At 59.2% G+C, this 22,961-nt stretch overlaps 1 protein-coding gene across 1 annotated transcript; it reads left to right on the top strand.

Annotated features, from left to right (window-relative positions):
* Positions 1–347: 347 nt before the first annotated feature.
* LOC119098603 (neurexin-4-like) lies at positions 348–22,067 on the top strand. The gene is given in 24 exon segments (XM_037221570.1): positions 348–792; positions 1,079–1,168; positions 5,659–5,856; positions 6,874–7,016; positions 7,404–7,497; positions 8,143–8,252; positions 8,606–8,772; positions 9,323–9,484; positions 9,959–10,120; positions 10,508–10,724; positions 11,173–11,270; positions 12,594–12,753; positions 13,040–13,284; positions 13,886–14,129; positions 14,645–14,791; positions 15,377–15,547; positions 16,167–16,354; positions 16,356–16,386; positions 16,735–16,986; positions 17,298–17,477; positions 17,964–18,097; positions 18,283–18,493; positions 19,879–20,016; positions 20,755–22,067. Coding segments are annotated over 21 exon segments (3,318 nt in total). The 5' UTR covers positions 348–792; positions 1,079–1,168; positions 5,659–5,856; positions 6,874–7,000; the 3' UTR covers positions 20,946–22,067.
* Positions 22,068–22,961: the final 894 nt, after the last annotated feature.

Consider the following 22,961-nt stretch of genomic DNA (forward strand, 5'->3'; position numbering starts at 1 on the left):
GAAAAAAAATTGTGATGAGGTAGTTTTGCGACAGATTTTCTACACTGGTGCCGTTTTTATATGTGCAGGGACGGAGACGCGACTCGGGGCATGGCGTTACTTGCAAACCGTTGAGGTTTTGAAATGTTTTTTGTGATATTTGATCTGGCATAAGCTCGCCATGTTCTCAAAGATACAGGCTATTAGCATCAACCATGTTGAATCTAGTGACACAAGTATTTTAGTCATCCACTTCACAGTCCCGGAGCGCGTCGCTATCATAAAGTTTCGTCAGTAGTTTAGTCCCTACCCTGGCTGCAACATTCCAGTCCAGACGCGCCAATCTCGTCTATTGCCTATGGCTATAGAGCCGCACCCGCTCGGCGTTGTCGTTAATTCTGCGCCTTATCGTGGATGACATTAGTGCTGGAGGAAACATTTCATTCTCAAACTGCGCTGTTCTCCGTTTTCCGCCAGTGATATCCGCCGTCTTCAAGGGCGGTGCTTATTTCTCTTCATCTCAGTTGCTGTTTTTGGGTTTAACTTTTGCTTAAGAGATTGGTAGGCAGTATCGAAGTACAAAACAGAAGTACCCGAGCATTGAATTTGGCCATACCTGTGATACCTCTGTATGGCGCTGGAAGATCAAGATTCTTATGCTTTGATAATGCAGATGTCTGTGTTTTATTGACACTGCTCTAGTTGGCCAACAACTGGCCAGTGATTCTTGAAGCAAGGAGTTGTTGTTGGTTGCAATGTTTTGGCAGCTGTATTTGGCATGCTTGTGTCTGTTGGTGATCCCCAGTTATTCTGGTAAGTAGGTGCATGCTCTCACCTTATGTGTCCATAAGAAATAAAATAACTGATCTAGTCAACTGATCACCTATGAAAGTTCAAGCTCATAATGCTGTGTGTGTGTGCATGTGTATGAAGGGATATTGATGTAAGATAGCTCTTATTATGAGAAATATGAAGTCTGGTTTAACTCAGTTTGAAGTATTTTGGCATCAAAATATTCCCACAAGCAATATTATCCTTAGTGATTTACCCATGTGGCCAGGATGTGAAGACCACCCTGACTTAATTTCATTATTTGCAGATGTTTGTGACAATCCATTAATGGAAGGTGCAGAGCTTACGGCCACTTCAGAGCTTCATGGCAAGGAAGCGAAGTATGCCAGGCTGAATGGTAAGATTGAGTTATGTGTCATAGATTGTATGCACCAGCAGAAATTCAGTAGAGATCTCCATAGTGGTGATAATTGACAAGATTGGTATCATGGATTGGCATGTTATGGCAGATGTTTATTTTTATCCTCCTGTGTGGCCACACTTTGTGGTGACTACTGTGTTGGCCCAGTAAAGAAGTAAAATATGGGATGAGCCATGATTATGAAATATATATATAACTGTTGTAGCATAAGGCTTGTGTCTTGCTGTCATGATAATGGAATCATACATTTTGGTTTTGAATTGCTGGTGCAAGGTGGTAATTTTAACTTAAGTACCAGACTGTTGGGATCTAAACATAAAACTGACAGAAAAATTTATCAGTGTATGAATAAATGCCTACATTTGCAAAAGTTTGAGTAAAACAAATTTCAAAAGTGAGAACAAAGGTGATTACAGATATCTATCTGTCTATCTATCTATCTGTCTATCTATCTATCTATCTATCTATCTATATATGTATATATATATATATATATATATATATATATATTAGTACAGTATTGGGAAATAGTCATTTTGACTATAAAGTGGCATCTTGCACTTGTTGAAAACAACCCTGAATTCTTTATATATATCCTGATCATAACCAAACCAAAGGCATGGCAGCAGCAAACCAGCATACTGTAACAATGCACAACCCACACTTAAGCATTTCCATGCATGCATAATACTGTCACAAACCAATTCATCCTGCCATCTACTCCTTGATATACAAAGATTTGAATATGTATTAGCCCAAATTCTGAGTTACCAGCATCATGTCAACATTCAGAAATAATCAGTAGATATAGTGGTAGAAGATATGGCAGTTATTAGAAGATTCAGCTATTGACTTCATGTTTTGATGACCTCCAACAAACAATAAGGGATCAATTGCTGGACTGAAATCAGGAGCTGCTACATGCAAGGCAGAGAAACCATTGGCAGTTTGACAAGGAAAACATTGTGTCAGTGATAGTGTCATGCCTTTATGTACTTATCCTCTGCTAAGTGTACTGAAAATGCATTCTTTAAGATTAGACAGTTTTGGGGAGTATCATTCATCAAGCAGATATTTATTTAGGACATTATGTTCAGATGTGACAACATTGTTGTGAAATTATCCCAAATCTCAGATTTTTTCGGGCACTATTTATGTGGAAAAATGGCCTTTTTGTGCCATGTTCCTGGATGACTGATTTAGACAGATTTTCCCACCATGTGTTATAAAAGCTTGTTGGGTGTGCTTGCAACTTGTCCCCAATGCTTTGCAAAGTGAAGGTTAATAATGGTGTACTGAATGTTGTGAATGTTGCGCTTTTGTTGGACTCAAAAGCCACAAAATGAGTGAACAAATCTACCCCTGCCTATCACACAGTCACCTATCAAAATGTCATCTAAGGTGCTATCTTATATAGTATTTATCTTAATGTAAACTAGTCATTTTAACCACAGCATGATTGCCAGCTTGGAGCAGTTGGCTGCGCATTCGTGCGATGTCGGTGCGCGCTCGCGACCTGTGGCGCCCGGCGCGCCGTCCCGGGCGCCCCATTATACCGTTCCTCGCCGCGGGCGTATCGACCGGCGGGCGCGGTCCCGACGGTGACGGGGACGTGACGGGCGGTGCCGGCCGGCGCCCAGCACCGCCGACGCCGCCGGCTCCTCCGTGATCGAGCCTCTCGTCACGGGCGCGAGCGACGGCGGCCGGCCGCGGCGCGACTCTCTGCACAGGTCACAGCCGCGGCGCGCCTCTGCGTGGCAGCTTCAGTGTGCGGGTCGTGCCCTGGAACGCGGCTGGTAGACAGGGAAGAATGGGGGTGGGAGGAGGGTCAGAAAGGAAGAGCATATCGCGTTGCCCCCTGTCTTGGGCTTCAAGCTGCATTGCAGCGAACATACCGACGTTCTGTTGTTTCGCTATTTACCTTGTGAAGCGCCTCGTACAAAGCGGACGCTGCGGAATCGGCCCACGTCTCAAGTCCGGGTGTCAGTGTGTCTCCATCAGCAGATATCATGTCGCCATTAACCTGTGACCTATCCTCGGTGACCCGCCCGGTGGGTCACTTGATTCGTGTAGCCGCTACGAACCCTCGGCGGCCTCACCGTGGCAGCGCAGCCGGTTACAGTGCACCCGTTACCAGGGGCCTGCGTTCAAGGGCCCAGCTCGCTGGTGACCTGCCATGCCGGGCTCTCCACAGCGGCGCAGGCGCCGGGGACGCGCCCTGCCACTCCCGTCCCCAGCAATGACCGGCCGTGATGGTCGTGCACGCGCCGCATTGGTGGGCCTGTGATGCGCCCGCATGTGCCCTGTGCTGTGAATGTCGTCCAATGCTGTGCTGTGTGGGCAAAGCCGTGGACGCTTACCTGCCCTTAGTTTTGAAAAGCATGTGGCATTGTTGCGCTGTTGTGTTTTTGCCTCTCTGAGCTTTGGGTGTTCCTTTGGCACTGAATTTGAATGATTGTGCATGTAGCAGGGTGTCGTTTTCCACTTGAGAAAGGCGACTCCTTCCATTGTTTCTAAAGCACAGTATCCATTGCGCTGCTAAGTAAACAACGTTAGAACCGTGCATTGTGGGGCCGCTGGGGGTCCCCCCCCCCCCCCCCTCTATAACTCAATGGAAGGCGACACCGCTGCGACTCGGCCGTGTTCCGGAGCTCCCGCATGCGGCACGATCGTCGCTCTCGGCACGTGTCGCCGCCCGACCCGGCCGCTGGCTCTGCGCGCAGGCGACAGTGCGTGGACGGCGCGCGTCTCGAACGTCGGCCAGAGCCTGACGGTGGACCTGAACGACGTGTACCAGATCACGCGCATCGCCACGCAGGGCCGCTCCGCCTCCGAGGAGTGGGTGCGCCAGTACAGTCTGGCGTACGGCTTCAACGGCCGCGACTTCATGGACTACCGCGGCCCGCAGGGCGGCGCCTGGGTACGTACGGCGGCTGGCGCGGCGCTGAGGCACTGCCGGCAGCTCTAGAGGCCTTGCCGGCAGCCTAGGCCTAGCGGAGGCTGAGTGACGCCGGGCGGGGCCGTCGGCGCCGCCGCGAGACAAGGCCTGGGAAGGGACGTTCTCTCTCACGGCTTGTTCATGCGGTTCGGGCTTTCCCCATGGCTTGATCCCTGTGCTGGAGCTGTGGCCTGCTGGGCCTTAATGCAGTCACAGAAGTCGGTAGCGCTCGGTAAGAAGATTGAGCAACGTGGCCCCCGTCTCACAGTTTTCTGCATAAATAAATGGTCACGTACGCTCCGCCGATCGCTGCTGTGCGTTGGTGGCGAGGATCGGTGACGCGCAACTGAAGGGGGACGTGGCGTTGCTGATACGCTACGGAACCCTGGAACCCCAGTGCGCTCGGATCACCGTCACATCCCGTCCGGTTCGCGCGTCGCGGTGGAACATCCGTGCGATGTAGGCTGGCGTCTCGCCGGCCAGCTCGCGCTGCGATGGCGTGCGGGCGCGGACCGGACGCCACGCCTGCGGTGAGTGGGTTCGGTGCGTGCCATGGCGCCGCGAGCACCGCCGAGCAGCGGGGGAGACAGGAGACTGCAGCGCCGCGCGACGGATCGCGGCTGGGCCTCGGGGGACTCTGATGCCGACCGGTCAGTCTCTCAAGGTAAGTCGCATGGACGTTTGCACTGGTAGCCGCCGACCGGCACCCAGGTGTGTGCAGGTGCGCTCCGCATGTGTTGCATGCTCGCGCCGCGCCCGCCCAGGAGCGGGGCAGCCGGCATCCAATCAGTCTAAGGGGGCACCGCGTGCTCGCTGCCGCTGAGATAGCGGCGGCTGTTGTGGCGTGCGGGCGGCTCTCCTGTTGACCGCGTGCGGGCCGGGCGCTGCATGAGCCGGCCGCACGCTATCCGAGGCGGCCGGGCGACGGGGAGTGTGCCGGCGGGGACCGGCGCCACGGGCTCGGTGGGGAGTCTGGCCGGGCCGTAGTCAGAGCCTCAGCGCCGCCCATCAGCCAATGCCGGGAGACTGGTCGGTCGCTGGCTGGCGTGGGATCGGCCATGACCTTGGGTATAGGGAACCGATTTTGTGGTCCTGAGCGCTTGAGTCGTGCGATCTATTCGCACGGTCGGAAATGTGTCGATTTTAAGGCTTTCGAATCGTAAGTTCATTCATCGAATAGATCGAAGTCATTCGTAGATGGCGTATCTGTCAAACGAAGTCGTTTTATGTTGCGTGACTTCGCCCGTCGCGATTCAAAAGTGCGTAGGTATACAGCTAGGCCCAGGTCATGATCAGGTCACCATCAGGCGGCGACAGGTCTTGGGGGCCGTGACCCGGTGCTGACCTGTCCGTTGGCCTGGTCAAGACCGACTTCAGCGCGTCGTTTGAACAGGTGACGCCCCGACCGTGAAGCCAGATCCGGCCATGAGCAATCCCGATCCCATCCTGACCTGAACCCAAGCTAATCCGACCCGGCCCGACCCGACCGACCCGACCCGATCCGACCCGGCCCGACCTGACTCGGCAGGTGCCCGGGCGTGGACGGCGCGGCTGACCAACAGCATGCAGGCGCTGACGGTGGACCTGGGCGACACGTTCCGCCTGACGCGGCTGGCCACGCAGGGCTACCCGCGCAGCCGCTGGTTCGTCCGCCACTTCATGGTCGATTACTCGATGGACGGGCGCTGCTTTTCGACCGTACCGCACTGAGGGCGGCGAGCCAGAGGTCAGCGCACGGTCACGGCCGCCGTGCGGGGGCGCGCCCGACGGCAACGGTCAGGGGCGCTCGGTTTAAGTTGGGCTCGCTTTTTGACTCGTGGTTTATCCTGTGCTGCCAGCACTGGAGGCCTTTTGACATTGGCTTTCGTTCCTGGTCTGCTCGAGTCTGTCGTGCTGTGCTGGCTTCGTCGGGTATGCTGCCTCCAGTTTTTTTTTTTTTTGGACGCGTTCCTGTTCCTGTTGATGTGTGTCGTTGATTTTGACTGGTTTGTTTCCATTCGGCCCGGCTCCGTTGCTGTTCCAGAGCTTGAGTTTTGCTCGCTCTGTTCCGTCTGAGTCGTGCTTGCAGCTGCTGCTTTCTGTGTCGTGTTTGGTTCCGGTCTGTTTTCGTCGGCTGGCTGTTCAGGCGGCGTGCTATTGGTGTCGTTCCACTGGTCTGCGGCGCATTGTTTGACCTGCCCTCCAGCGAGTCGGGGAGACCCCGAGCTCGTGACCTGCTGGTTGACGTCAACAATGAATGTCGTGGACGTGACGTCAGTAGCCATGCACACACCATGTTTATATTCCAATAATATATATATTCATTAGTTATATATTTATGATAACCACGTTTTCCCGCCTGGAGGAGGGAACAGCTTGCATGTTGCTTCTGGATGTTAATGACGTCTGTTTTCGGAGATTTTTGCCATGATGACTGGTTGTTTGCACCTTTTTTGCTTGTTTTTGTTTGCTGTCATTATTTGAGTGTGATTTCCATACATTCTTTCACTTACAGGCAGAAATGCTTGTGTGCCTTCTCGTACCAGGAAATTGTAGACACTTAATCTAGACGTCAATGTTCCCACTCAAAGTGTCCGATTGATCATTGCTGCCCCTTGGCACTTTCATGTGGCATTGTATTGTCTGCGCCCTATAAATTAAAGCTCAATGGGTGGTTTATTCTTGCATTATTAAGGCATCAAAGTGCTATTTTTTTCGGTCGGTAACACGGGAAGGATCGATATTCACAAATAACGCCTTGCAGGAGTTCAAAGGAAACGAAAACGGCGACGATATCGTGGAAAACCGGTTCGAGACTCCGATTGTGGCACAGTTCGTTCGTCTCCGGCCCACCAGGTGGCAGGACCGCATGTCGGTGCGACTGGAACTGTATGGGATGCGCGTTCTGTAAGTAGCCCACCCTTATTGTAATGATTTTTAGCACCAGCTGTTACGGAATTCGTTTCATTATTGGGTTGTGAGCGGTTCATTGATACAGATTGACCCGCCGAAGCACAACATTCCGCGGCTAACAACATGCCACCGGCAGCATTGTATGTGATTCCCGGTTCCCGGTTTCCTGGAGCACACATGACGGTCCTCGTGTATGCTCACATACAAATCACGGCGGCCTAAGGCACGCTCCTGCTCGTGTCGCCGTGGCGTCCGCTGGGGCTTTGTCCGGTGCGTGTCTTTATTCGTAACGTGCAGTTTGTGTGAGCTCGCCGATGTGTTGCCGTTCCAGCGGTCGTAACGTGCAGTTTGTGTGAGCTCGCCGATGTGTTGCCGTTCCAGCGGGCATTACCATGTCGTTTAACGGTGACGGATTCGTGGAGAAGAGCCTGGTCCGGAACGAGGTTCACTCCCTCTACGACAGAATACAATTCAGGTTCGTCGGCAGCATGTCCCGCGCTTTATCAAATTTCGTTGGCGATGTTACTCATCCATCTGTACCGTTTTATCGACCTCAGAAGCCTACCTTGCACAGGGTTCAGGAATGTGGGCAGTGTGTAACACGTCTGAGTTGTGATATCAGACTGTCTTGCAACTACGTGACGATTATTTCCGAAGTCGACACCAGGTTGTGTTTTGCGCAGTCTGACACTGTCTGGTAACGCACGCCATCTCCGCGTATCTCCCGGTGACGCCGCCGTGGCAAGGCCGTCTTATGGGCGCCTCCCGTCGACTCTGCCCCGCGCCTTACGGTCGCGGCGCACGCCGCCACCCCGCGCGCCGGTCCCCGGGCCGGCCGCCCGGTCGCTCCGCCGCCGGCGACTCTGCCCCGCGCCTTACGGTCGCGGCGCACGCCGCCACCCCGCGCGCCGGTCCCCGGGCCGGCCGCTCGGTCGCTGCCGCCGTGGCAAGGCCGTCTTATGGGCGCCTCCCGTCGACTCTGCCCCGCGCCTTACGGTCGCGGCGCACGCCGCCACCCCGCGCGCCGGTCCCCGGGCCGGCCGCTCGGTCGCTGCCGCCGCGGCGCGACCGTGGGGCCTGCGCGCGCCGGCCGCCGCTCATCTGGCTGCCGGCCCGGCAGGTTCCGCACCTCGGACCCGAACGGCGTGCTGATGTACAGCCACGGCGCGCAGGGCGACATGCTGGCCGTCCAGCTGGTGGAGAACAAGCTGCGGCTCAACATCGACCTCGGTACGCCGCCCCCCCCCCCCCCCGCCTCTCCCTCCCAGTTGGGCGGGATGCCCGTTCACTGGTGAAAGGTGTGGGTGGCGGTTTGCTGTTCTATTTTGAGCGCCGGACTGCCTTTCAGACGTGGGGAGTTGTTGGCGGGATACACAAAAGACTGTCAGCCCAATGTGTTTGTTTCGGTGCACCCGTGGCCATAGTTTCGCAGCGTGACAACTGAGCGACTGGTAGCCCAGTAGTGCCCTGGCTGGTGTCTCCTTCGCCGCGTCCAGCGTGCTAGCCGCCCTCCGTTCCATGCGTCGTGACGTCTTGTCGATCGGCGCCCCCTGACGGCTAATGTGGCGCGGCTGCGTCGCCAGGCGCGCGCCAGATGACCACCCTCTCGGTGGGTTCGCTGCTGGACGACCACCTGTGGCATGACGTGCGCATCGAGCGCACGGAGCGTATGGTCAACCTCACCGTGGACCGGGTCGAGGTCGCCCGCGAAGTCAACGGCGTCTTCCGCAAGCTGGACCTCAACGACAAGGTAGGCAGTGCCGGCCGGCGGCGGTGGAGGAGGGTGGCCGAGGCGGCGATGTGGCGAGGAGTTTGCTGCTATGATCGGTGCAGTCCGTGCGCTGGTTTGCTTCCATGCTTCCAGTCCCGTGGAGGTGCCGGGGCGTTCGTTGTGGGCGTTACGTTGTCCGTGATATCGATCATGGAGCAGACGATAAACCGTAGTACGATTATGTCAAACCTTTATCAAAAATAGTGGAGGTAAGCTTGTAGGCTGAGGCCCTCCTTGGGTCATCCGCACCGTCATCGAGACTCGGGGAAGATCGAACACTCGTCCGTGATTTGGAGGTAAAGTTTGGTATGTTGATTCTGTGGTTTGTCACTACCCTGCCATGTCCGTTTAGTTATGAGTCTGAAACCAGCACTCCATCGTGCAATTCAAGCAATATTTTAAACAGCTGTGAAACACGTCATCTAAACGATTTAACTCGTGTAAATCCTCAAGCCTAGTTCGCCTCCCCCGCGGGCCAGGGACGAATGCCCCACGCCGCACCCATCGGCTGACTGGGCTCGTGTTTCAGCTGTACCTGGGCGGCGTGCCGTACATCCGGAATGGCATCGAAGTGGCCAGCAACTTCACCGGCTGCATCGAGAACCTGTACATCAACAGCACCAACTTCATCGGCGAGGTGCGCGACCGCCACCAGGACTACACCAACTACAAGGGCGAGTTCAACTGCCCGGTGAGTGAGCCTCCCGTCCGCGCGCACCGATCTCCGCTGACGCTGGCAGCACGCAGCACCGCGGCGGGGGCGGGGCGGGGTCAGGCGGCGGGAGGATGGATGTCGAACGTTGAGCGCGGGCTGTGTGGTGTGGTATGGTGAGGTGTAGTGTGGTGTGGTCCTGGCCGCGGGGGCGACGGGTGGCTCTGCGGCGCGCGGTGAGGGCCTTGCCACGGGGCTGGCGGTCGGTGGTCGGACGGTCGGTATGTGGCGCGTGACCTACTCTGCGCCAAGGTGTGCGTCTCTCCCCCTCCGCCTCCTTCCCACAGGTAGCGATCGCCAGTGATTGATCTCGTGGTGCCGCGTTTCCGTCGATATGGGCCACGTCGGTACTCCTCTGGCGTCGGCGGTCACTGCATTGTCCGAGGCGTTTTGGCGTCGGCCGACCGGCGAGCCGTGTCGTGGCTGACCCGGCCCGCTCCCTGACGCCCGCAGGCGGTGCACACCGTGCCTATCACGTTCCTGGATCGGTCGGCGTTCATCAAGGTCACGGGCAACGACGGCCAGAAACAGCTCAACATCTCGTTCGGCTTCCGCACGTACGAGGAGAACGGCGTCATGGCGTACCACAAGTTCCTCTCGGCCGGTTCCGTTAAGGTATGGTTGGTGTACAGACCATCGCCTGTTCTTGGCGGTGTTCCAGGGAGGTGGCTGCATTGTAAGCCTTACCAGTGTGTCATGTCACGGATTTCTCACCGACACCGTGTTGTGCTTTGGTAAATCAAATTATCGGTCATGTACACGCCTTCGCTTATCATGCCTGCACCTACTTGTGGTTGTATACTTAACAGCTACAGCCAGCTGAATGCGGCTATATATCTTCAAATGGGTGCCATTCGGGATTGTGCATTAGCGTCAGTTACTCGCGTGCAGTTGTGTAAGCAGCTCGCGCCGGCAGACACCCGAGCCTCATGCCGTGCCTGGCGCCCGCTCCACGGCCGCCGGTCGTCTGCGCTGAGCAGCCACCCTCCGCGGCGCCGCCAGGTGTTCCTGCAGCAGGGCCGCTTCAAGGTGGAGCTGGCAACGGAAAGGAACGACGCCGTGGTGCTCGACCCGTTCGAGGAGACGTTCAATGACGGCCGCTGGCACGCGGCCACGGTGGCGCTGGCCGAGAACAGCGCCGTCACCGTCATCGACGGCTACCCCATGTACACGCAACGGCTGATGACCTTCACCACGAGCATCGATTACTGGTTCGCCGGTCAGTGGCCGCTTGCTGCCCCCCTCCCCCGGAGGGTCTGGGGCGTAGCACGCTGCGCAGGCGCCCTGAGGGGCAGGGTGGAGGCGTGGCATGTCGGCCTGACGCTCCTTGGGCGGGGTGTAGGGATCCACTTTGGAGACGTCCGTGAGGAGGAGGCTGATGAGGCTGGAGAAGTTATGCCTACTTTCCCGTCGCCTCTGTGGGGTATAATTATTTTGTTGTTTGGCTTTTGTCTTAATAATTGTTCGTTGTGTACATACCTGCAGCTCGCGTTCATTTGTGTTTCTTGTCCGTCCTTTGTCACTGTTACTATCTGAACATTTTGGCTGTTTGCGGTTCCCACGACTTCTTCGCAAAAAAGATCAAGATCTTTTACATCTCTACCCGGGTAATTTGTCACAGTGCCCACCGCGTGCCTGGCTCCACATAGACTGTCGACGTTTCTCAGGTGGCCTATCCGGAGTGGATAACCCCGGCTACCTGGGCTGCATGAGGAGCATCTCCGCCGGCGGAAACAACCAGAGTCCGCTCAACCTGGGCCCGCAGGTGAGGTTATCGGCTCCGCGGCGCCGCCGCCGTGCCGCGCACCGCTCTCTGCTCGCAGGTCCGTCGATGCTGCGCGCCCCGCTTTGCCACAGCTCGGTACGGTCCGCGGGTGAGGTCGCCGGCCCCGTCGCGCCGCCGCCGCCGTGCGCGCACCCCCTCTCCGCTCGCATCCGTCGATGCTGCGCGCCCCGCTTTGCCACGGATCCTTCGGCACCGCAGGTTGGTCGGTACGGTCCGCAGGTGAGGTCGCCGGCCCCGTGGCGCCGCCGCCGTGCCGCGCACCCCTCTCCGCTCGCAGGTCCGTCGATGCTGCGCGCCCCGCTTTGCCACGGATCCCTCGGCACCGCAGGTTGGTCGGTACGGTCCGCAGGTGAGGTCGCCGGCCCCGTCGCGCCGCCGCCGTGCCGCGCACCCCTCTCCGCTCGCAGGTCCGTCGATGCTGCGCGCCCCGCTTTGCCACGGATCTCTCGGCACCGCAGGTTGGTCGGTACGGTCCGCAGGTGAGGTCGCCGGCCCCGTGGCGCCGCCGCCGTGCCGCGCACCCCTCTCCGCTCGCAGGTCCGTCGATGCTGCGCGCCCCGCTTTGCCACGGATCCCTCGGCACCGCAGGTTGGTCGGTACGGCCCGCTCTCTTGTACTGCAGACACCGCTGTTTTGCAGATGAACCGTCCGCTGTTTTGGAGAGGAACCGTCGTGACCGTCATTCCCTGGTGCTGTCCACTGCCCAGCCGTACCGGGCACGCACGCCGGTGCCGGCTTAGCGTGCCCGGCCGCGTGTTTGTGTGCGCCTCGTGGGAACGTGTGTTCAAGCGTGGTGGCACTTTGATTTAGCGGCATTATCATCGACCTGGAATGTGTTTAAAATTTGATGTGCAACAGTATGTCAGAATTAGAGATTTTAGGTGGAGAGTGCCACCTTTTATGGACGATCAAGGGCTCGCCGTTCTGGACCTCTCGTATCTTGTATCCCATACGTGGATCACTTGAACTTGCCTCTGCTTTCGGCCTTCTTCGGGGCCCTGGCGAACCTATCTGGGTCTTCATGGGACCTCTTGCTGTGCCGATTTGAACGTGGCGTGCGGCATTGCTTTTCCGATTCAGCCGGATGACAGTTGAGCTCTAAATGCTTATAAGTTAGACATCTCTGGACAATCAGATGTACTACTGACTGGCCAGGCATCTCTAGATAACCAAGTGTGTTGTGACGGGAAACAATCATCCTAATGCCACTGCACGCCATTCAGTACTTTGAGCACCGCTCGACGGAAACACACTTCGTCACTGCCATTTCCTAACCATGACCCTGCGGCCGCGCCTTCCCAGAACAAAGTGAACGAGCGCTACATCGTGATCGACGGCTGCCAGATGGACGACCGGTGTAACCCGAACCCGTGCGAGCACGGCGGTGTGTGCACGCAGGACTCGCACGAGTTCTTCTGCGACTGCCGCGACACGGGCTATGCCGGCGCCGTCTGCCACGCCAGTGAGTCAGCCGCGGCGGCCCAAGCCCCGCCAGAACAATGGCAGAGTGTGCCGCTCTGTGCTTGGAATATGCCACGGCTGTACCCAGCCCGCGCTCCCGTACACTCGAGCATTCCTCATGGCTATCAGGGCTAACAGGCTTCAATAGCTTGCACGCTAGTTTTCTGACATTGGAACGTGGAGTGCTGAGACCGGGGTCAGTCTCGAGCCTGACCGCGGCTACTCGTCCGATTGGATGCCCCCCCCCCCCCCCCCCTCCTCCGCTGACACGCCTCCTCGGCCGGCAGCGACGAACCCGGTGTCGTGCGCGCAGCACTTCCTCATCAGCCGCTCGGGCCGGCGCGAGCTGATTAACGTGGACGTGGACGGCTCCGGCCCGCTGGCCGCCTTCCCCGTCACGTGCGTGAAGACCCCCGAGGGCCAGGTGGAGGCGCACCTCCACCACGACGTGCCCGGCGACCAGCTGGTGGACGGCTTCGAGCGACGCGGCAGCTTCGTGCAGGACGTCACGTATGATGCCGACATGCGCCAGGTGAGTTTGGGGGAGGGGGCTGCTGCTTACGACGGGCGGGGGATGGGAGAGCTGAGCTGCTCACGGCATGGGCAGGGGAGCTGTTGGTCACGGCGGCGCGGGAGACAGGGGAGTGCTAGACACTGCAGGACGGCTGCTGGTCACAACTGGTCCGATTTTTCTGGCCGCGGCGAGAGATGGGGGAGCCGCGCGGAGCGTGGCACGGATGGTGACACGAAGGCCGCCTGAAGCTGTGCGGTTCGCCCGGCGTAGATGAGCGTCAGCGTTTGAAGGGTTGCTGTGGGTTACGTCTGTGGTCTACCTGACACCGCTGTCGTCGGCCGCCTGTCGAGGGGCGTAACGCCAGATGCAGCAGCGGGCGCGGTCACCGGCCGGCTCAGCTCCGACTCAAACGGCGACGGCTGACGAAGCCAGCGGTCAGAGTACGAACAGTCCACGGTGCGACCAGCGCGGATCGCGGCACGGCGGCGCCGGGCGGCGGCTGCGGGGCTGAACCGTCGGCCTGTCGCGGCGGGCACCCGTGGCGCCGCCGCGTGCGCCCTGCTCGCCCCGCCTGTTCCCTGGGTGCCCCACTGACGCCCCCGCCTCCTTCCCACCGCAGGTGGAACGGCTGATCAACGCCTCGCTCAACTGCAGGCAAGAGCTGTTCTACGCGTGCCGCCGCTCGCGCCTGCTCAACAGCCCGGTGCGCGAGGGCGAGCTGTTCGAGCCGTACTCGTGGTGGGTGTCGCGCAACAACGAGATCATGGACTACTGGGGCGGCTCGCAGCCGGGCAGCCGCAAGTGCCAGTGCGGCATCCTCGACAGCTGCATCGACCCCACCAAGGACTGCAACTGCGACGCAGGTGAGCGGACTGCGTCTCCCCCGACCCGCTGCCAATGCGGGGCCGGGGGCGAGCGAGCGCTGTCAGTGGCGGCAGGAGGGGAACCGGGGAAGATGGAATGGGAAGCGCAGTACTTTGTGAAGGTTAGTTTTTGAGGTTTGGGTTTTTAGGATCCCGAGTACAGCTGCGGTCTGTCGCGTCTTCCGTATGCGTATCGAATGGCCTGGCAAAAAGGGCGTAACGCCTCTTAGGGTTGTGTAGTATAAGTGTTGCACTCGTGCTGGGCTGCCTTTTGGCAGTCCAGCACCAGTCAGAAACGTGGCGTGGCACCGTTTGCATGGTAGCACTGAAGTAAGCGCCGACATGTTTGATTCCGTCAATCAGTCAACCCGTGATGCCAAGAAGATCGAAATGATATACCCTAAAATGGAGCATAAAATCACCTCTGCGCTTAAAAAGGCGACCGGCGGCGCCGTGTCCGTCCGCCGCCGTCCGCGACCTGACCAGACCCGACCCGACCCGACCCGACCCCGCAGGGCTGGCCAGAGAGGCGTCGGACGGTGGTGACCTGATCTTCAAGGAGCACCTGCCGGTGCGCCAGCTGCGCTTCGGCGACACGGGCTCGCCGGGCGACGAGAAGCGGGGTATCTTCCGTCTGGGCAGCCTCATCTGCGAGGGCGACGGTGAGCGCGCCCACGAGACGGCCGGCCCGCCCGCTCTGGCACGGTGGCGGCGCGCTGGCTCAGTGGTGCGGTGGTTCGTTTGTCAGATGGCTAGCCGGTCGGCTGGATGGTTGTTGATTTGGCTGATTGGTGGGCTAACTGGGTGGTTGACTAGTTGGTTGGGGTGTGGCACAGCCGTTTCTTTGGGTTTTTGTTCAAGTTCTACTTTGTGACCTAAGAGTTGGTGTTCTGTCAGACCACAATATTCGTCACTGACCCTCATTTAGGGGGCAGGCGGGGCGAGCTTCTTTTCTCCGTTTCACTGACCTTGTGCCCCGTTCGGCAGCTATCTTCGACAACACGGTGACGTTTCACTGAGCTTGTGCCCCGTTCGGCAGCCATCTTCGACAACACGGTGACGCTTCACTGACCTTGTGCCCCGTTCGGCAGCTATCTTCGACAACACGGTGACGTTTCACTGAGCTTGTGCCCCGTTCGGCAGCCATCTTCGACAACACGGTGACGTTTCACTGACCTTGTGCCCCGTTCGGCAGCTATCTTCGACAACACGGTGACGTTTCACTGAGCTTGTGCCCCGTTCGGCAGCCATCTTCGACAACACGGTGACGTTTCGCCTGGCGGACGCCACCATTGACCTGCCGCCTTTCGACATGGGCTACAGCGGCGACATCTACTTCGAGTTCAAGACCACCAAGGAGTCCGGCACGTTCTTCCACATCGAGGGGCCCAGCGACTTCATCAAGGTCTCCATCACTGGTGAGGCGTGGGGTAGATTGTGGAGGCGCTGCTGTTCAACTTTGAGGGACTTGTTACGGTGTCGGGAGGGTTTAGACGGTTGAGCCATTGCGAATAGTGCTGTGATGTCGGTTTGGTGCATTTGTCGGTTGTCGGGCATCGTCCAAATGCGGCTCTCTGGCATGTTAGGCACGCAAACAACTGGCACGTATGCGGCGCTGGGGGCATATGAGCCCGACCAGTGCTCGACTGAACACCTGCCGCCATATCCAGTAGGCTTGTGATGGTCCTATATATAGGATGTCGGTCTGCACGAATAGGTGGGCAGCTGTGTGCGGTTGCGAATGATGATAAATGACAAATACGTCTTGTAGCGGATATTCGGACCCTCCAGCGCTGGTTCCTGACATTTGAATCAAGGCCAGCACACGGTGCGCCCTATAAACAGTTGTGTCTGTTCAAACGCCAGTGGCAGCGTTGCTCCACTTGCCTTGTGGTATTGGCAACAAGTCACTGATCCGCCGTCCTGCGAGCACCCACCACCTGCGCCTGAGCCGTGCGTGCGGCTCCGCGCCGCCGCGTCACGTGCGCCTCGCCACGTCGGTGGTGCTGGCTGACCGTACGGCCTGCGCTGCCCCAGGCGGCAACTCGATCCAGCTGAAGTACCGCGCCGGCAGCGTGTCCCTCAGCGGCTCGGTCGACGTCAGCAGCCGGCTCAACGACGACAGCTGGCACTCGGTGCTGGTGGAGCGCAACCGCAAGCAGGCCCGCCTGCTGGTCGACAATTCCCTGAAGGAGGACGTCGCCGAGCCGTCCGGGCCCGTCCGCTTCCATGGAGCTGACTTCTCGGCTCGTGGTCGGTGCGTGTGGGGGCGTCGGAGACGGCGGAGACGGCGGGGGGAGCAGGCGGTGGCGCCGGCGCGCCCGGAGACGTCTGGGAGGGCGGGGGATAGCGGCGCCAGCCGTGCTGCGGTGAGAGTGCAGGAGTGGGCCGCGTCTGCGCGCGGCAGGCTGAGGTGGGTGTTGCACGGTTTGGGATGGGGCCTTTCCATGGAGCCTTCCGCTGCCTCATCTGCCATGTGCGACTGAGTAGCATCAGTTTGTCTTCGTCTGCCGCAGCTGGTCGTTGTCGCGCTGTGACCTGCGCGTCCATGTCTTTCCCTCTCGTCGCACGCTCACCTGACCGGGCGTGACGTTTTCCCCGCCAGGCGCCACCACGCAGTACCGGAACGGCTTCGTGGGCTGCATGCGCGCCTTCATGATCAACGGCCAGCTGCAGAACCTGAAGTACCTGGCGGAGCGCGGCCTGTACGGCCGGCCGCTGTACGGCGTGTCGGTCGGCTGCCAGGGCAAGTGCGTCAGCGCACCCTGCCTCAACAACGGCACCTGCGTGGAGGGCTACTCCGACTACACGTGCAACTGCCGCTGGACGGCCTTCAAGGGCCCCATCTGCGCCGATGGTGGGTGACGATGCACGCGGCGTTGGAGGACGGACGGGATGGCCGCGTCGTCCGCGCCGGTTGGAAGGAGCACGTGCTCCGTGCCGCTGCGGGCCCTCGCTGAAGCAGGGCGTGGGGAATGTCGCATGGCAGGTGTCACATGGCAGTAGAATGTCGCACGGCAGGCTCCTTCGTTGTGGGGTCATAGTCCGCACCGCCCCATACTACAGTGTAGTGCGAACGCGATGTTCTCGCGTCATTGTGCGGCGTTGTCGCGCTACGTTGGTCTCCCGCTCAGCCTCCACACTGCACGGCGCTCCGCCCGCCGGCAGAGATCGGCGTGAGCATGACGCGCAGCTATATGGTCAAGTACGAGCTGGAGGGCAGCTACAAGAGCACCATCGCCGAGGACATCCGCGTCGGCTTCACCACGACCAGTCCGTCCGGCTTCCTGGTCGGCCTCGTCTCCAACATCACCAAGGAGTACATGACCATCATGGTGTCCAACAGCGGTCAGTGGCCACCTCCCTCCGCCGGGTGGACACGATCCCCCGGGCGCGTGGCGGCGAGCCGCCAGTGCGCCGTTTCGTCACGCTGATTATTGGTCACGCCGCGAAACTCACTTCTTAAATTTGTCTCCAGTTGCCATGAGAAAGTCATGATGTATAGTATGTCTTGTCCCTTGACGGGAAACTGTATGTTTTTCTTTGTGGCGTGCACAATGCAGCCCCACCGGGTTGAGTTCTTTATCTATCTTCTACCGTGCAGAAACACGCTGGTAATGCTAACATTCCGGCCATCCTGATAGTGACGTAAATGACGTGACGCAAATTACATGCCGTGCAATAAATGACGTGCCGTACCATAAATGACATGCCGTGCCATAAATGACGCGCCGTGCCGTACGTGGCCGTATCTGACGTGCGCGGTGTTGCGGGCGCGTCAGCCGTGACCTCGGTCCGCGATGCGTGACCTCGGGGTCGGCCGCCCGCCGCCAGGGCACATCCGCGTGGTGTTCGACTTCGGCTTTGAGCGGCGTGACGTCGTTTACCCGGATAAGATCTTCAACGAGGGCCAGTTCCACGACGTGCGCGTGCGGCGCCTGAACGGCGGCTCCACCATCCAGATCCAGGTGGGTGGGGTGCAACTGGAGCGGGGTGGTGCGACCGGCTGGGCTACACCGGGTGTCTCCGGCGGTTGTCTTGGACTGAGCGGCGACCCGGGCCGCTTCGCGTACCGGCGGTGTCCGGCGTCTCCCGGCCGCACCCGGCCGAGCCTGGCCAGCTTCGCGCGTCTCACGCTCCGCCCTCCGCCCAGGTGGACAACTACCCGCCGTTCAGCGAGACGTTCTACGTCAACCCTTCGGCGGACGTGCAGTTCGACAACATCCAGTACCTGTACATCGGCAGGAACGAGAGCATGCTGGAGGGCTTCGTCGGCTGCATCAGCCGCGTCGAGTTTGACGACATCTACCCGCTCAAGCTCATGTTCCAGGAGAACCGGCCCTCCAACGTCATGGGCAGCTCGCGTGAGTTTGGTGCCGGATGTGGGGCGCGCTCGAGGGGAGCCGGCTGGGCTGCGGCGAGGGAGGCTCGTGCGGTATGGGTGTGGGAGGTGGTGTGTGTTCCAGAGGCGCCCGTGCCCCGCTGATGCCGCAGAAACCGGGGTGCGGCCTGAGAACGGTACGGAACGTCTTGTCTGACGCCTGTAGCTCAGAACGTGCAGTTGATGGTTGTGATGACTTTTATTGGGAGTTGCATGTTACCCTGGTCGAAGCGGGCGTCATCCATGTTTCGTGATTGGCATCGCTTGCTTTCTCTGGTGCGGTTCTGTTTGCTAATGCTTGTCCAGCCTGAATGTGCTGACGCTGGATTTCCTCTCTCATTCCATCGAGATCTGGCAGTTCGTTTTAGTGCCGTCAGTTATGACTAGCTGCGGAAAATAATGTTTTCTCACAGGCCGTGTGCAGTTACTTTTATTGGCGTTCATGGTCACTGTGTTTGGGCGTCTGGCTCTCCCAACGTGAAGCATCCCCTTTAGGCGACGCGGTAGTAACCGCAGCTCCAACTGGGCCCGCCCCGTCCTTCCAGTGCATAGCTCTGGCTCTGAGAATCCCGTGCGCCCCATCTCCCCCTCCTCCCCCGCCCCTGCCGCGCGAGCCGCCGCGACAGCGGCAGCTCAGCAGCGTCGGCGGGAGCGCGCGGCCCGCTGCTCCCGGCGGCGCTGCCGAGCATCAACACCCCGGCGGGGCGGTGGTGACGCGTGCCGCCGGCGGCCGCGCTCCGCCCAAACACCGGCGCCCCGGGCGGTCCCGGCCGGCCGCTAGAGGGCGCACCAGGTGGCGGTGCGCCGTCTCCGGCGGGCCGGGCGTTGGCCGTGGCCGCGCGCAGCCTGCTGCTGCGATCTGCTACGTGCGGGTGTGTGTGGGTGTGGTGTGGGTGTGGGTGTGGGTGTGGGTGTGGGTGTGGGTGTGGGTGTGTGTGTGTGTGTGTGTGTGTGTGTGTGTGTGTGTGTGTGTGTGTGTGTGTGTGTGTGTGTGTGTGTGTCGGTGTTGCTGTTGTGCCTGGTTGTCCCGTGACTGCGTGCTGTGGCTGCCTGTTTTCCGGTCTGTGCGTCCTGGCGGCCTGCCCGCCGTTTGCCTCGTGCCATAGTCGATCTGTCGTGCTCGCTGGTGGCCAAGCTGCCACCGGCGCGCAGTTCGAGCAGGCCAAATCCACAGCGCAGCAGAGTGGGCACTGCTGCAGTGTAGGGTGATCCTTGCTGATCATGTTCCGAGTAGCGGCTGCGCCCGGGGTCTGGTCTGTTGTGTTGTGTGGGCGTGACGCGGGCATTCAGCGGTCCTCGCGTCCCAGACCGCTGGGGAGCACGCCCCGTGGCCTGCCGGCGTGACGTGCGTGCCCTGTGCCCGCGCAGCCAAGATCCACGAGGACTACTGCGGCATCGAGCCGGTCCGCCACCCGGAGGAGGTGACCGAGACCCGGCCGCCGCCCGAGGTCGACGAGGACATCGTCAGCTCGCTCTACAACGAGCTGGACGCGGCCGTGCTCGGCGGTGAGTCCACCCGCGGCACCGGCCTGGGCCACGCGCCGCGCTCTGTTCGTCAGCAGCTGGAAACGGTCGTCGCCCGCTCGTGATGTTCACGGAGGGAAGGCATGGAAGTTCGCTGTGGGACGGTGTTTGTTGGTGCGCGGAAAAGTTTGGGCGTAGTTTTGCGTGGTGTTTGGTCGTTTTGCGTGGGCCGTGATAAATCTGATTGTGATGACCGGCTGCGCGCGGAAAAGTGACTGGCTATTGATTCATCTGTTGAACCAGTGAAGTCGTCTTGCAACGCACACTCCGGCGGTGCTTCCGTTTCGTTCGTCTGAATCTCTGACGTCTGTTCCCTGCTCATCTTTTCTGTGACATCTGACCTTATGTCTGAGACAGTGTCCTCTACCGATCTGACTCCTACCAACCCGTGACCCACTGACCCCTGACACGAACCCTTGGCACCCTGTCACGCTGACATCGGCCGCTGCCCCTCCGGCAGACGGTGCTCTCTGACCCCTGACCGGGCCTCTCCGTACCCTGTCTCTCCGGGCCTGCCCGGGCCTGCGTGACCCCTGACCGGACCGGCATGACCCCTGACCGAGACCCCCTGGACCCCGCCCCTCTGGCCCCGTGACCGGGCCTCTCCGTACCTTGCCTCTCCGGGCCTGCCCGGGCCCGCGTGACCCCTGACCGAGACCCCTGAACCCCGCCCCTCCGGCCCCGCCCAGGCCCGCCTGACCGTCATCCCCCCTTCGGCAGGCGTGCTCGCCGTCGTGTTGATCGCCATCATCGTGATGGCGATCCTGATCGCCCGCTACACGTCCCGCCACAAGGGCGACTATCTGACGCGCGAGGACTCGGGCGCCGATGGCGCCGAGGACGCCGACGAGGCCGTCGCCCAGGGACGCACCGGCCACCACGTGGAGAAGATGAAGGAGTTCTTCATCTAGGAGGTGCCCGGCGCGCGGCCGGGGAGGCAGCCCGCCGCGGGCGGATGCTCGTACATTCCATCCCACTTCTCATCTGTTGTGTTTGACGCGCCTGTCTCACCAGTTCGCTTTGCCGTCCAGCTTTACAGCGTCGCGGGCGAGGGCCTCGCCCGTGTCTTGATCCGCCCGCAGATAGATGGCGGCGGGCTGTGAGTCGACCCATCACCATCCCCCTTCCCCCCTTGCACATCTCGCTTCTGCTCATGTGTTCGTTTACGTTCGTGGAGTGTGACAAGGCTCTGCATTGACATCGAATTATATTAGTGACATCATCGTGCGGAAGTGCGCGTGGACTGCGCCGTGCCGCGCGCGCACTGCGCGTGGGGGCGCTCCCAGTATATCGGCTGCCGCGGCGAAGCTCGACGCCCCAGTCTTGTGGCGTTGGAGATGCGTTTCGTAGTGCGGTCTGTCAGCCTCGTGGCGCTCTTCGTTGTGTTTTGGAGTTGCGATCTTTACTGCCTTAGGTGTTCCGTTGTGCTTCACGAGATGTTTGGGGCAGTATCTGTGTCGCAGCTGGCCTCGTGGTTATCACTTGTGATGACTGGGAGGAGTCTCAACGTCTGCCCAGGTCATACCCGCTGCTACTCTTTGATAGCTTCACTGCTCACTTGTTTTTTTGGAATTGCTGTATTGCCGTTGTTTGCGATGGAAGTGGTGAGTGGGCACCACGTTTTCTCCTACTACCCGCTGTGTTGAATGTGCTGTATCGGGATGGGTAGGATAGAGCGTGATGCGACACGCGCCAGAAGTGAATCTCGCCAGATGCCTCAGCCTAAAAACTATTGTGTGCGCAGCCCACGCGCTCCGCTCATGAGCCCGTAGCCAGCGAAGAGGAGCGGTAGATCTTCCACAGTGTGTTGACCGAGTCGCCTGTAGACGGTAGATGGTTGTTACCGTTGCACGCCTTGAAGGAGTCACTGCTTAGTCCGTGGAGGAGCCCCGATAGAGCTGCTCTGGAGCGAAACTGCTCAGCTGCCGAGAGATCGGCTCACTGTTAACGAAGTCGATCTACAGTGCAAACAGCGTGACCGGAGGCGCCTGTCTCTCTTACATGTCCCGCCAATAAAGTGCAGCTGGATTCGACTGGTGCGTGTGGTGTGGGCTCGGCGGCCGTTTGCGCTCGTGTCTTCCACCGAGACAGACGGGCGACACGCACAAGGGCGGCCGCTGGCGTCCGGTGTGCGCGGGTGTGCCGCTGCCGGCCGGCTCGGGCGCCAGCCGGCGCCGGGCGGCCGGTCGGCCCAGGCTGTGGCGCCACTTAGTCTCAATCGGATGCCAGGTTTGACAGGAATAACTGCCGTGCGTGGTCAAAAAGGCCCCGGGTAAATTGTTCAGGAGAAGCATTTGTAGGTATCGGTGGATTAAGCATACGTGTTCAGAAAGGGAATTTGGACATATTTTGAACGCAAGGCGTTCACCTTTTTTGGCTTTAACATCAGGAGGCTGCATCGAATGATTTACTGAATTCCTGTTCCGAAAAAAATTCGCTGAGGCCCTCCTACCTTTACACAGCAGTTCCTGTCGTGCCGTGAGCCATGTCTGGTTATCGCCTGAAATGGATGTGACTTAGTTTAATAAAGAGAAGCGAGAACTGTTCATGAATACATTTGTGAGCGTTCGTGGGATCGCATTACGGAGCGCTTTCCGCCAACCCCACGCTTGTGAAATGATTTTCAGCCTGGTCATGGCACTAAATAAACCAGGCAGCTATGGCGCACTGAAACGCAAACAAGTGGCATTCAGTGCGAAATGAGCTGTTTCTGGATGCTGTTTTGTTTCGGAATGTAACGGATTGAAGTGAATCATTCTTCCGACTTCGCGCTTTACCTGTCATTTATAACAATGTTTTTTCCTTGTTTCGTGAGACGAATTACAAGCCACTAAATATGTTTTCTCACCCTTACTTGTCATTGCATCGCTTCCGCGATAGTGACTCTTACCTGGGGTGTTTTCGCAGCGTCCCAGGAATTTTCAGCG

The sequence above is a fragment of the Pollicipes pollicipes genome, unplaced genomic scaffold (assembly GCF_011947565.3).
Source record: "Pollicipes pollicipes isolate AB1234 unplaced genomic scaffold, Ppol_2.1 Scaffold_4740;HRSCAF=5597_pilon_pilon_pilon, whole genome shotgun sequence".
Taxonomy (NCBI): Eukaryota; Metazoa; Arthropoda; class Thecostraca; order Pollicipedomorpha; family Pollicipedidae; genus Pollicipes; species Pollicipes pollicipes.